This window comes from Heliconius melpomene, chromosome 14, assembly GCF_056956725.1.
Source record: "Heliconius melpomene rosina isolate 202511_hmr_F chromosome 14, ASM5695672v1, whole genome shotgun sequence".
Lineage (NCBI taxonomy): Eukaryota > Metazoa > Arthropoda > Insecta > Lepidoptera > Nymphalidae > Heliconius > Heliconius melpomene.
Genome location: NC_140402.1, coordinates 4,268,793 through 4,284,175, shown reverse-complemented (window position 1 = coordinate 4,284,175; position 15,383 = coordinate 4,268,793). Strand labels below are relative to the sequence as shown.

Sequence of the window (15,383 nt, the reverse complement as noted above, 5' to 3'; positions counted from 1 at the left end):
TATAAAAATCGACAAACTTATGTTTGCGGGCATTTGCACTTTTTGTTTGAATCCGAAAACTTAAGTTGACATATAATCCTGAAATTGGAACAGAACCCCTCGGTATACGAGTCCAATTCGCATTTAGCCGGTTTTTGGTTTGTAAAAGTTAATTAAAAACAAGATTCTAAATTTGAGTTGACGCAAGTTGGTACATAACCTCTTGCAAAAATGGGCATTAATACGGGCCCATTAATACGTTTGTGTTAATTTAGAAGCCTATTTTTTCCTTTTGAAGTGCGGAACCCTAAAAGAGGGATCTTTGTATTTTTATGAACACATGTGTACACAAAATGTCAATGGTTTTGCTTACAAGAAATTGCTTACATCCATTAGATATGCAATACGTTTTTTTATTAATAGCTATAATAACAAGAAACCATAAAATCTATTTCATAAATATGCACCTTATTCTTGATAGTCTTTCAATTAATAAATACCAGAGCATTGAATAGATTATCTAAGTTGTATATATAAGATATTGCAAAGGATATTTACACAATCGCAAAGGGAACCTACAATGGCTCTAATAAAGGTATTGTACCATCCTTCTTTCTACATACACTTACTTTATTTGAAATTTAAAAGAAAAAATATAAATATTTTTCAACTTTCAAGTAACTAAGTTTTTTTACTTCCAGACGTTACTTATCTTGAGTGTAACAGTTGCACTAATTGCAACTGCTATTGGTGAACAGCGTGGCAACTACGGGGGAGGTCAAAGCAGCGCTTCCAGCCAAGGAGGCTCAAGCAGCAGTAAATCCAGCGGATATGGAGGGTCTCCTGGTGGTGGTTCTAGTGGCAGCCAAAGTTTAGGTGGTGGGAGTCAGGGTGGAACTGGAGGAGGTCAAGGTGGATCTGGCAGTCAAGGCGGTTCCGGAGGAAGTCAAGGAGGATCAGGAAGCCAAGGTGGTTCCGGAGGCAGCCAAGGTGGTTCCGGAGGTAGCCAAGGTGGTTCCGGAGGCAGCCAAGGTGGTTCTGGGGGCAGCCAAGGTAGTTCCGGAGGTAGCCAAGGTGGTTCCGGAGGCAGCCAAGGTGGATCTGGGGGTAGCCAAGGTAGCTCAGGCCAAAGTGGACAAGGTGTTTCTGGTAGCCAGGGTGGATCTGGTGGAAGCCAAGGGGGATCGGGCAGTAATCAAGGAGGCTCTGGAGGCAGCCAAGGTGGATCAGGTGGTAGTCAAGGGGGATCGGGCAGTAATCAAGGAGGCTCTGGGGGCAGCCAAGGTGGATCAGGTGGTAGTCAAGGGGGATCGGGCAGTAATCAAGGAGGCTCTGGAGGCAATCAAGGTGGATCAGGTGGTAGTCAAGGAGGATCTGGTTCCGGCGGCAGTGGCAGCGGTGGCAGTTATGGAAAAAAATATGGCCGTTAAAAATATTTTTTGTTTATTAAATTTTAACCCATTACATCGTTTTCGTTTGTTTTAATTTTGTTTTTATAATAAATACATTACAACCTTCAACTAAGATCTTTTTTTTCTCACCTTCCGGAATTTTTTATTTAGACAAAAAAAAATCTTATTTATTAGTATAAGATTTTTCTCCAAATTAATAGGACCAATCGTCACTGTTAAAGTTAACAATGCTAAGAACGCGTATAACATTAGGTATTATGACGTCAATATTTCTTTAAATTAAACCATAACAATTGTTTTATTTTTTTTCTCTCTCTGCATACCTTGCTGTGCATTACACAGCGTGAAGCTAAAGAAAATTGTGTTTTGTAAATTAGATAGGTATCTTGCAATTATTGCTGCCAATAATTATCAATGAAATGTAATCAATATTTTCAAATCAAATATGTTTTATAAGTAGTGTTATTACACTACTTTACTAGACAGATACGTCCGATCAAAGTAATTGATCCTATGATCGAACATATAATGTAACATACTTTGTATTATTCTTCATATATATATCGAGTGTATTTTTAATATTGCCATTACAGAAGACGATTTGAGAAATTTAATAACACAGTACGATATGGTGAGAAATATTCCTAAAAACCTACCTACCTGCTGTACTCTGTTTAAATATTTAAATATTATATTTTTAAGTACATACTACATTATCTTCATATTCTACAACTACATCCGTGAACAAAAAAATTGGAAAAACCTCAGCTACTTATATTATAAGATTATAAGAGACCGTATAGACAGCCTCAGTAGACAGCATTGAGTTCGATTCTCATTCTAGGGAATTAACTATTATTATTACATCGCTCTGGTAAAAGTGCGGTGTTTAGTTCCACTACTTAACACGCAATATATCGAAAATTTGGCGGAATTGTCTTAGAACTTGGCTCTTTGCTCTTTGCTCATCCTGCTATGCGAGATAAAGCTTCACGATGCTGCTTGGAAATTATTAACTTTACGATTTTCTTACGAACGTAAATAAATAAAAAAAGAGAAGCTTATAAAATTGTTACCCTTAGCTCAATTATAACTCTCCATTAGTAATGAATGAACTAAAACAATGTAATAACGAAATTTTATTGTTTATACGAGTAATTACGTCACATTCATGTAGTCATTCTACATATATTGAGATTAAAAACATAAACTAATTTCGCATTACCCCTCTAATTAAATTACCAAGAACGCTTGAAAAACAAATAAGAAATAGTTCCAAAATTATATAAATTCTATATATAGGCTGTTTTTTCAACATCGCCAATAGATTGTAATAAGAAGTGACACACATAAGTTAAGTTAAGATGACATCTACAGTAAGTTTTAAACAATATTTTATATTATTTTGTAATAAAAGATTATCATTTAACAATTTTTTTAACAAGTTTTTAATGGCAACTGGTGGTAAATGGGAAATAATATGGCTAGTCTCATAATGAAAGAAGTTGTGTATGTTTTTTACGCACACAGCAGGGAACGTATTATTTAGACATTCCGTTCTATTGAATGGCGAAGAAATAAATATATTTAATATTTCATTTTCTCAAATAGCAATCGAACCAACTATCTGTCGCGTTCACAGTTACGCTTAGTGCCCTCTCTGGGTCTTATTTTTTGTAAATAAAATATTATAATATTTTTAAATAATATAATGTACAACGGATTTCAAAAATTAAATACATTATCCGTTAAGTATCAATAAGATTAAAAAAATATTTCTTTATTTTTTTTTTTTAGATATATATTGGAATTATAGTAGCTCTTGTTCTAATGGCGAGCACTGAAGCACAATTCGGAGGCTGGGGTGGAAGAGGATTTGGCCAAGGTGGAGGTTTTCAACAAGGAGGTGGTTTCGGACAAGGAGGATTTGGGCAAGGCGGTTTCGGGCAAGGAGGAGGCTTCGGACAAGGAAGAGGATTTGAACAAAGAGGATTTGGGCAAGATAGAGGTTTTCAACAAGGACGCGGTTTCGGGCAAAGAGGATTTGGGCAAGGAGGAGGTTTTGGACAAAGAGGATATGGTCAAGGAGGAGGTTTTGGACAAGGAGGTGGATTCGGCGGGAATCAGGGTGGGTTTGGACCTGGGCAAGGAATTGGTGGTTTTGGACTTTAACCAATAATTCAGCGGATATTCATAATCGATTTTGTAAGTATACCACATTTGTGTACACAATACATTTTGAACATTTTAGCCTGTTATGGGCAAAGGTATATCAATTGGTTGACTTAAGTCTATATGGCCATTAACAAGTTGTGATAGCATTTGCAACATCATTGAACCAAAGTATAGTACAAAACGAGAACCTTTGACGAGTAAATTAGGAGACTCTTCTCTGTTAATTGGTATGTCTCCTTTAACTATGGGTGGTATCTCTGGTGGTGGTGGTGGAGGTGGTATTATCTCCGGTGGAGGCATCAGTACTGGCTTTAATGGTGGTTGAACTACAGATGGTGGTATTGGTAACAAAGGCGGTGAAGGTACAATATATTCAGGAACACCAATAGATGGAGCAGGATAGAAACCATTTAGAGGTAGTCTAGTAATATCAGTAAACAAAAAGGGACCATTTGGATTTTTTATAAGAGGAATTCTCGATATTGATGGTACTGTACTTTCCACTGCAGTGCTTATGGCTACATTTTGGATTTCATGGTTCTCTGCTAATACTTCTCCTAGGCCAAAGGGCCTTGGAGTTATTTCAATAACATTTTCTGATGATGACACTACTTCTGTGACTTTCAGTCCTGATTCTCGATGTATAATTTCTTCCGGGGGCTTCAAATCCTCTATAATTTGGTCTGTTGGTAATTCGGAGCCCTCTGGCACAGGTGAAGGTATAGAAATAGGCACACTATCTTCTATAGGCTTAATGATAGATGTTATTATTACTTGTGGTGTTAAATTTGGTTCAAGTGGAATATCTTCTGCTTTGTCTACTACTCCAACATTTTGTATTTTCATAATATCTTCAAGTGTACCACCTTCAATAATGGGTATTTCGCTTGGTTGGACAATCTGCCTTTTTTTGATAGAATGCTTAATTCCATATTCTCCAAACGGTGTTATTTTCTTTAATAAAACCGGAAAAGGTTTCAATGGTAATGGTAAAATCGGAAAAGGTGGCAAAGCGAAGTGGGCACTTTTCTGATTTTTTTTTAATCTACGATGTGGATTGCACTTCACTGTTTCACATAACCAAAAAGTAAATATAATCACGGCTACCTAAAAAAAACAATGAATTAATATCCTTTTGAAAGTAAAAACAACAATTTCACTTGACAATATAATGATTTTTCTTAAGTAACTTTTTATACCTGACTTATATATTTCATATTGAACAGCATTAACTCGTCTGCGACGCAAATCACGGGTGACCCTTTAAATAAACATTCGTTCACAAAACGCGATCAATGCCAAAGAAACATAAAAAATATAATTACAATGGAAACACGCCATTTCTACAAACAGGGACAAGGAAAATTATTCACCGATTACAATTAAAATATCTTATTCGTGCGAAGTATCTTTAAAAGATAAAAGATAACGTTTCAATGTGTAAAAAGTAAAAGATACTAATAAATATTTATGCATTATTAAAAATCTAGTTCAATCTTTTGGGTACGAGCATATTACGCAAGCGTATATTACCTCATAAAATATAGAAAGCGTGTAATATCTCATAAATATAGCGACGAACAACTGGCTATATCAGTATATACAACTCAGGTAGGCCGTAGGCCGTAGGTTCGATTAGTGTTAGCGTTTGTGGATGGCATCTTGTTGCCAAAAAAATACGGATAAGGATGCCAGTCGTGGCGCAGGTGCACAATTCAATCCTCACTCGAGGAGTGGCGGAAATATCTCAATGGCAACGGAGTGTCTTAACACTAGTGTTAATTTTAGATTTAAATAAGGAAATAAGGAAAAAATAGGATATTGCCAGAGCCGGACTATTCAAACTCTTTATCATATATTTCACTTTCTACATAACGTTAAATACATATTCAAACATAGTAAATTTGTACAAACAAAAAGTGTCACTTTCAAACCTACAACCAAGAATATTTGCTGAACCGTACCTAAATTCGTTTTATTTATTTAAATTAAAAAAAACTATGTTTGTATTAATGAATAAATGAATAGGCTTGTCGGACGTGAGCAGAAAGAAGTTAAACAATCGTTGGAAAGTAATAAGACTCGTTTCGAAAGTATGAACGGAATTACAAATATTTCGTGAATCTTTATTTTTTTTAGGCAAATTTTATTTTTTTTTACTTCCAGTTAGTATATTATTATATAAAAAAAAATATTCATTATTTAACATTTCTTGGAATATAGTAGCTGATCTCTCTTTCGTCAGCTACTATATTGGTGCCAACATTTTAGGTTAATGTATGTTTCTTATTTTTAACTTTCAAAAGTTTTACAATTTTCAAGCATTTTATTTATTTTCTGTGCATTCACCAACCCTATAAAAAACAAAATACAATAAAATATAAAAAATTGAATATTTATGTAAATTGTTCACGCAATGGATGTAGAGTCTCAATCCCTACGAAAATTTCCCAATATTTGTATTTGAAATTTATTTATTTTCAGTGTATCAAAAAATAAATATAAAGAAAATACATGAGTAAAAAATAAAAAGAAAACAATTAATGAATGAAAATTTTTATAATTCTTAAATTGTTCACCAATAAAAAAACTTAAATAAACTAAAACTTGAAATATTTTAGCTATTTTAATATTATTAATTTTTCTATTTTTGTATTCTATTTTATTATGGGTTTATAACCAATTTATAATTTATTAAAATCTATTTTAAAAAAATAGCTCTCCTTAACTCAGTAGCTTGGATACCAAATAAATTACAACGAATGTGCTTAACCCACCTTCGTAGTCATCTAATAAAAAAAGATAAGTAAATTTATTTAAAAATATGATCAGATTAGATTCCCTATGTATCCCACATAGAGCAGGGTAGGCAGAGAGAACCTAGTGTTACGCTCCGTCCCCACATTCTAAAATTATCTGTTAAAAAATTATGATATATTTCATAATCAATGTTCCAGTGGTAGAAAGTAGCGTGGGGGTCGACACACGCGACATTCGTCGTTGTAAAGGCTTCCTTGATACATACGTACATTGTATATTGTAAAAAAAATATCTTGTTTTTTAATATTATATGAATTTGTTAGTATCTTAGATATTTTTTAGTACAGTTATAGTTATATATTTATGTTTAATGTTTTCAATATATATTTTAAGTGAGTTTAAGTTTTGAAAAACGGATTAAACACAAACGCCAGGAGGAATCAAGGTAAGACTAACTTTTAATCAGTTATTTTTTCTATTGGTTATATTTATATATTATTGAATATTTTTAGTAAAAAAAATTATAGTAAAAAAATATTTTTTTTTTGATTATACAAATCATAGATTTGGTTTATACTTACATTAACTTAATACTTATACACTAGATAAAAAATAACAGCCGCAATATTTTTAAGATGCCAGGCGCAACGCGACAGGTTGTGGGTTCGATTCCCACTCGAGAAAATGAAATATTCAATATTTACATGTCTTCGCTCCAGCGTGGAGGCAAGGTAACGGCGCTGAGTTCTGCCTTGTTCTCCAGAATTTGTCTGAAAGTGGAAAGCGGAGTATTTCAACACTAGGCTCCCTTCTTCCTCTTTCTCCTCTGCAACAGCGTGAAGCTGGAAAAAATTGTATTTTATAAAAAATATTTCTATAATTAATCTGTTTTTATAATGTAATACTAATTTAGCGAACATTCGGTTACGTGAGTATCTGGAATAATTTCGTTCTCATATCTACTTATTATCTTGTCATTAATCGTTGGTAGCGGACTCGTTGTACTCTACTGCAGGTAATAATTAATTACTTTTATTAAAAAAAGTAATTACATAGAAACCAGGAAAGAACTCGATTATCTACTTTATCAATAAAATGATGTGTTAAAGATTGCGGCGTTAAGTTCCGCCTCTGAGCACGTAATGCCTTAATAGGAACAAAGTGTCTTAACACTAGGATCCCAGGTTTCCCCCAACATGAAGTTACAAAAAAATATCTGTTAAAGATGATGCGTGGTGCTTACCACATAGACGACCCTTATATCGCGACCATTTCGGGGAGCGAGTCGTCTTTTGGTCTGAGTAGATTCCGTTATAAACTTTGTTGAACGATGTCACACCCAGTGGACATCTAAATCTTCATCAAGTAGTGTCCCAAATCTGGCAAATAGATAGATTATTTCTTCATCTGTATGACTTATTATAAAACATAGTATGTTATTATCGTTGTATATCTTATGTAAAAATCGTAAGCTTATTTCTTTTGAAAATAACTATTATACGAGTATATACATTATTTTACGATCTCTTAACATTTATTTTATAATTTTACGTGTATTGTTGTTAATAATAATTGTATACAAATCAAATAAAAAACCTTGTAAATTTTAAACAATATTACAATAAAAATATAAATTATCAAATTGACCTACATTTGCAGTTAAATAGAAAAGATTATATAAAGATGCGTAGAGTAAATACGTTTAGAAATCCCTTAAAAATGTTAATAATAGCTGAATGAGATAGAAAGTGAAAGCAATTATTAACATTAGCATTTTGTTTAAGTTTATTACCTACTAAGATTTAAAAAAATAACATATTGCTACTAGCTATTAGCTGTCGTTTGTAGAAACGATATAATGATATAACATATGATTATAATGATATCGCTCGGTCTATTGCTTGGAAATATTAAATATTTCATTCCCCCGAATGGGAATCGAACCCGCAACCGTCGCTTTTACAACCAGATCCAGCACCGTTGTACTATGAAGGTCTTAAAACACAAAATAAAATCCACATTTTCTATTGTTACAGAACAATGATGTCACAGAAAGTTATTATTTTAATAAGCGTGTTAACGATACTGGTTAGCGCATGCAATTGCAGCATAATTAAGGGTTTCCAAGAAATATTCACCAATCACAGCGAACAGAGGAGCATGTCTGACGCCATCACCAGGTTTCTGGACTACTTGTTTCCGAAGGACGACAAAGAAACGAGAATGCTTAAAGAATTGTTCGGATACTTCGCCGACGACGAACTTCCGGGATTGGAAGGGTCATTAGATGCGCTAGATGTGCTTCTCCATTGAAAGTTAACGTTCAAAGTGATTGATTTCTATTTTCTATTTCTAATGGAAATCAGGGTTATGCCTAGACTGTAATTATAACTGCAATCGTTGTACAGTGAAGTGTGCCGTGATACTAATTAGATAGGGACTTAACATGTTGCAGTTTTTGTTGTAAATGTTGGTATTGTTTGTTGTCGATGTTTATTTTGTATTGAAATTTACTAATAGTATTTATTAATAAAATTTAATTGTTATTATCTTTTTTGTTTATTTTAAATAACTGTTTTAATAAAATGAAATTTAATAATAAAAATATTTAACTTATCTTTATATTAATGATATATTAGGAACATAACCTACTTCAGAGCCCAGCCGTAGCGCAGAGGCACAAATGTGATGATAAACGTCACTGGTTGTGGATTCGATTCCCACTTGAGGAAATTAAATATTTATTTAAATTTATATTTTCATTTCTTCTCTCTGGTGTCCAGACCAAGGGTGGCGTTGAACTCCGCCACTCCAGAATACAGCCAAACACGTAGTGTTTTAACACTAGGTTCCTCATTACATTTCATTACTTATACAGTGGTAATTTTTAATTAGAATTGTTTATAAAGTATTAAAACCTCTATATTAATTGCCACAAACCATGAATACAAAAAATCTATAAATAGTGCAATACGCAAGCTTGAAGTGAAATTAATATATGAATGTATTCATTCAGCGCACCGAATTGCCTTAGAAAAAACTCGACACACATTTTAACTACTTCGTCTTAAGGTATGTGTGTTTTACATATATAATATATCTTTTTATATTGATAAAAAATAAATGAAGCTTTTGAATTTTTAATTAAGTTAGGATAGAGAATTTTACAAAATTCACAAATTCTTTATTTCATTCAATAAAACACCCTTCCTTGTTTTTACACAATAAAAAATATATATAGCAAAATACACTGATAAAAACAATTTTATTTTATTCTATGTGAATAACTATGTACTGTATCCCACACACAGCGTGGTAGGCAGAGGGAACCTAGTGTTAAACCACTCCGTTCCCCATTTTCCGTCGAATTCTGGTGGCATTGCGTGTTGAATGGCGGAACCCAACGCAGCGCTTTGCCTCAAAATCAGAGTGAAGAAAATGGAAATATTAAATAATTCATTACCTCAAGTGGTAATCGAACCCACAACTTGGCACGTTTGCCACACACTTTATGCCTTGCGTCACGTCTTGGCCTCGTAAAATACATAGTAAAATAATCATGATGGAATAAGAAAAGTTTAACCATTTTACACGAATAAAGTTTTTAATAATCATTATTAGAATAAAAAATACAGAACTCAAAGAGCAAATATTATCTAATCTATTTTGCCTTTAAATATGATAAGGCGCTTTTTTTAATGAAACTAACGTATATCATTATAATTACAATCATTATCACGTACAGGAACTTCTGATGGATTAGAAGATTCAGTAGCCAGAAGTTTTACTTCATCACCCTCGTGTTCAGGTTTGTCTGGCTCTGACTCTACAATATCCAAAACGGGGGGACGAGGAGAATATGTATATGGAGGTTGATAGTAACCACATTCCAATCGACCATTTTTTAATCGGCAACCATTTTGTAGATCTATGATGTTGTTATTATCATCTGATCCACCAACATTTCTCTCATATCCACATAAAACACGATCGCCTACGGTTCGGCAAAGCTTTCCATTGAAATTGTAAGGGCAACATTTTTTTCTATGCCTTTCTGTAACTTGTTCTTCCTCCACATGACTTAGAACTTTATGGGGTTCCTTGGTATTTCCGTTACTTTCAGTACAAGGACAATTTCCACTAGCTTCTGGCAGTAATACGATTATCGTAAAAATCTGTAACTTCAAAAACTATTTAGGTATAATTATGTTAATTCTATAGAAAACTAAATTAATAATAAAAAATAATTCTCACAATAAGTTGTTCGACATAGCTTGTTAGCATCTCTCTTATCACAAATGAAAAAATATAAAATATTACAATTCGCTTATTAGACACGCTACGTACAGTGTACAGTCAAATTGCATGTGTTTTTTCTCTAAATTATTTTCAAAAACCAATTTTTGCTCTCAAATCACTTTTTAATTGTTTCAGCTTTGATTGCTTTACAAAGGGATAGTGTTCTTTTATTTTCTTTTCTTGCAACTTGTAGTAGCTTAAAATTTTTGCTAAATCTTCTTTCTGTATATTTTTTTTACTCTTTATTATTTTACTCGGTATTGCCGTTACTGAAAATTTTCCCTGCTTGATATCGTTTCCCATTTTATTAAATAACTTTAATTTCGAATCATTGAGGTCCAATTTTTTCTTAAGAATTTTACTGTCTTGATTTTTCAAAAAATCTAGTTGCTTAGTAAATATATCTTTATCCGTAGAAAACAAATTTTTCACAACATCTTTAAACTTATCCTGACTGAGAATTTCATCTTTTCCTTGTGGTAATATTTTATTGATATTTTTCGAAATTGTTTCTTTTAGTTTCTGTGAAGAAAACATATTTTTCAATTTTTCGTTTTCTTTAAGTGATTTTAAAAAATTATCTACATTCCTTTGGTTTTCCTTTTCATATTTATCAGCTAACTTTTTAATTTTTTCTTTTTCTTCATCACTTATGTTTAATTTCGAATCCTTGGATATTCCGAGGTAAATATTTCTTTCTTTTAAATCAGTAACAAATGATTTAACTTTACCAGCTATAGATTTTGAAATTGAATATCTATCAAATTCCTCTGCAAGTGCCTTTTTTAATGATAGACTTTTTGTAGATTTTTTACGATCGTTTCGAAATAGTGTTGTGACCGTAGGTTTTTTATCAGCATTTTGCAAAACGTTGTTGCTACTTTTAATTCTTAAATTATCTCTAATGTCACCTAAATTGTAACCGGCTATCTCGAAGTCATCCAATTGAGGATCAGGATCACCAAACACTGCTTTTTTAAAACATCTTTTTATTCTTCTACAAAGCCACCTACGAATTCTTCTTTTACACTTTTGACAACACGTTTGTTTTTTAACCGGAGTTTTGGGTTTTCTTTTGTGTTTTTGTTTTCCTTCTATTTCAAAAAGAATATATTAATTAATGTGAATCTCAAACTACAAGAGCAAGTATTATACAACTTACTATTTTGACGTCGTTTGCACATACCCAAAATTGAACTAAACAATCACTTTCATTAATTTTTGAAATGTAAAAAAATATAACTGTTGTCGCAAAATAAAAACATCACTATACTTTCTTCTTTTTCATATTTAAGGTAAATTTTATTCGTTGAATGGTTGAGGAAACCACTAACTATTTTGACATTGTCACGTTTATTTTGACTTATATATTTATAGATACAAGTAAACGTTGAATTTATGTCATCTCATCATTTTCGTTTATAAATTACGAAATATCCTTATTTTTTTTATATATAATAACTTATAACAATTGTAAAATATAAATCCTCCAAATTCGTCACATTCATCATACTTTAAAAAATCACATATATTTATTTTATTTATCACACATAATCGATACAATATGCATGTGTAATTATATTTTCAATTTTACAAATAATTTTCAACGTGATTGTATCACGATTAAATAGGTAATTATTCGTGAAATTAAAAAAGAAGTTATTAAAAAATCAATAGTTTTCAGAAATTTCTTAACCTTTGAATACAATGTCAATATCAATTGTAGTAAGTAGAAAGTTACATAATTATATCTTATTCAACAATGTTACCTTTCCCCCTCCATTCTTGCATTTTCACGTGAATGCAGGAAAATTTTAGTAATCAATTAAAACTTAGATACTATACGAAACGGATTAATTTTACGATGCTGATTAAAAACATCATAAACTTTTTTATTTTAATAATTTTATTCTTTTATAGCTGTGTATCATATTAATAACATCTTTAACTGATTGCGCACCAAAAATTGGACATGTACTATTTGAACCAATAATTTATGAAGCTTATAATACACGAAAATATAGAAAAGTAGAAAGTGACGAACAAAGAGAATCAAATAATAAAGAAGATGACTTTTTAGGAATGAATCGAAAAGCCCCTTCAATCAATACAAACATGGGTAATGCAACTAACATGATTGCTTGTTCGGGGTACGATTATAATGTGAATATTTGTAAAATTATAAGCGACAGGTTACTTTGTGGTTACAATAAAAATATTGGAGAAGCAACAACAAAAATTATTGATTTAGGTAATGGATGTCGTATACGAAACAATAGATTAGAATGTGGATACATAAAAGCACCGATTAGTCGTCTAAGACGTCCGTTAGCAAATAATAATAATATAGATAATTTTTCAACTTCCTCTCTATTTCCATCAGAACCCAATCCACAAGAGACCACAGATTATAATGACAACCAATTATCATTATCGTCATTTAAAAAAGATAATTCAGAAAAAAATATGAGGGCAAATTTTGAGAGGTCAAAAAATGCAAATGAGAGAAATTTACGAATGATTTCTTCAATTAAAACTAGCACCTCGATACCCACAACATTTTCATCATTATTTTTACGTCTAACAACACCAATTGCAAAGGTTAGTAGAACTTTGAAAAAACATTGTGTTGAAACGGGTGGTAATATATTTTGCTACTCTACAAAATAATCAAAATGTCTATGTATATAGCTTTTACAAACTTTACTTATAATAAATAATACAAGACTGTATATATGTATAATAATAATAATAAATAGAGCCCTAGTGGGCCAGGACGTGGATACTGTTTCATCATTATCTTGGTTACAGTTCGGGGATCTTTTCGGAGAAACTGAAGGTTTTGTCTGTGCAATTATGGACGAAGTTATCAAGACACGGAACTACCAGAGACATATTATGAAAGATGGCACTATCGACATCTGCCGGGCGTGTCATCGACCTGGGGAGTCCCTCAGACATATTGTCTCTGGTTGTTCTCATCTTGCTAATGGCGAGTATTTGCATAGACACAATCAAGTAGCCAAGATAATACACCAGCAACTTGCTCTTCAATATGGCCTTGTAGAATTGGAGGTGCCTTACTACAGGTACAATCCCATGTCTGTTCTTGAAAATAGCTGTGCTTTGCTCTACTGGGATCGGTCTATTATTACTGACAGGTATATTGTTGCCAATAGACCTGATATAGTACTAGTAGACCGAGCGGCGCGCCGCGCAGTGATTGTTGACGTTACTATCCCACATGATGAAAATCTCGTGAAGGCCGAAAAAGAAAAACAATCTAAATATTTGGACCTAGCCCATGAGATTACCGCCATGTGGGATGTCAATGCGACTATCATTGTGCCGATAGTGGTTTCGGTTAACGGTTTAATAGCGAAAAGCCTCGACCAACACCTTAAGAGGCTATCGCTTAGCTGTTGGATCAAGAACCGGATACAGAGGGCAGTAATACTTGAGACGGCGCGTATTGTGCGGAGGTTCCTCTCTCTGGAGCCCTAGCCACCGATGGCTTGGACCCTTGTCCCGCCCTCGGAAGTGTGGTTTTTTATATTTTTAAATGTATCTTTTTTATAATAATTTATATTTAAAAATGTAAAATTGATTCGCTTATTTAATAAAAGTATAAATAGTTTTTTATTATGCAATAATTCTGAATTAAAGTGACAACAAAGAAATTGTTTTTTTTATATGGAAAAAACAAAGAAAACGATTATATATTACTAAGCCACATGATGAACAAATAAAGAAAAATGTATTACAATTTTATTTTTATTTTTTACTTAATCCACATCTTTTAATAAGCATCATTATCAGTATATTACTATTCATAACAATGATTGGGTTTTTCGAGATCTTTTACGTCACAGCAGGTCATCAAACGAGAAGGACACTCTGCATATGTTTATATCCTTATATTCATCGAATTATATAAACACCTACCTTCTTTTAATATATATTGCCTTTTTGTAATATTCATTACGTTCCTAAAATATATTTTCAGAGTTCCGTACCTCAAAAGGTAAAAACGGAACCCTTATAGGATGATTTTGTTGTCCGTATGTCAAGAGCGTTTATCTCGAGATCGGATGGATGTATCGATTTGAAATTAATAACAAATATTTAGGTCTATAATCCCTTGGAGCCCAGAAAAAATTAAGCAAGACCCGTGTCGAGACCCTTTATCACAGGAACGCGTGAAGGTATCAAGCTGAAATATATATCAAATACTCAGGGTCTACTGTCTGAAACTTATATTTATAGTTCATTGCATACAAAATGAATGCATATTGCATACAAAATATATGCATACTTAAGTTTGTCAACTCAAGTAAATTGTACTTCCTTTTCCCAGTTCACCTACAATTCTTAAATTGGTACGGAACCCTCGGTGCGCCAGTCCGAATAGTACTTAACCAATTTTGTATTTTATAATATATAGCAATACAAGTGGGCCCGGACGCGGCTACGCCCGCTAAAATATAAGCCTAAATAATTAAAATAAGTTAAAAAATAATAATAAGTGGAGATTTATTATAAGAAAAAATATCTGAGTAACCGAAATTAACAAACAAAAGCAGTAAAAGTAACTAAAGGAAATTCTTAAAATTAGAAAAAGTACCTAAAGTTTCCCGTGCGCGCGTACTAAACATTTTTCTATATGAAATAATTATTAATTTTTGCGAACAATATTTAATATTCCCAAATGATTAAAATTACGATATTTTAAGTGTATAACATCGGTATAGATAACCG

The 15,383-nt window shown here is 32.4% G+C and overlaps 4 protein-coding genes across 4 annotated transcripts; 2 read left to right on the top strand and 2 right to left on the bottom strand.

The window, feature by feature from the left end:
* Positions 1-210: 210 nt before the first annotated feature.
* Positions 211-1,487, top strand: LOC146532023 (uncharacterized). The gene is made up of 2 exons (XM_085197744.1): positions 211-238; positions 658-1,487. Exons 1-2 carry the CDS (start codon positions 211-213, stop codon positions 1,407-1,409), a joined length of 780 nt encoding a protein of 259 aa, XP_085053870.1. The 3' UTR covers positions 1,410-1,487.
* Positions 1,488-3,169: 1,682 nt separating this feature from the next.
* On the top strand, positions 3,170-8,498 carry LOC146532021 (uncharacterized). The gene is made up of 2 exons (XM_085196996.1): positions 3,170-3,596; positions 8,363-8,498. The coding sequence occupies exon 1, from the start codon at positions 3,222-3,224 to the stop codon at positions 3,561-3,563; it is 342 nt and encodes a 113-aa protein (XP_085053122.1). The 5' UTR covers positions 3,170-3,221; the 3' UTR covers positions 3,564-3,596; positions 8,363-8,498.
* LOC146532022 (uncharacterized) lies at positions 3,590-5,149 on the bottom strand. The gene is made up of 2 exons (XM_085196976.1): positions 4,766-5,149; positions 3,590-4,673 (listed from the first exon to the last, which is right to left on the bottom strand). The coding sequence occupies exons 1-2, from the start codon at positions 4,793-4,795 to the stop codon at positions 3,639-3,641; spliced, it is 1,065 nt and encodes a 354-aa protein (XP_085053102.1). The 5' UTR covers positions 4,796-5,149; the 3' UTR covers positions 3,590-3,638.
* A 1,532-nt stretch (positions 8,499-10,030) lies between the features above and the next one.
* On the bottom strand, positions 10,031-11,729 carry LOC146532020 (uncharacterized; the record flags this gene model as incomplete). The annotated part of the gene is made up of 2 exons (XM_085197742.1): positions 10,031-10,473; positions 10,724-11,729. Coding segments are annotated over 2 exons (1,449 nt in total), but the record flags the coding sequence as incomplete, so codon positions are not given.
* Between the last annotated feature and the right edge of the window lie 3,654 nt (positions 11,730-15,383).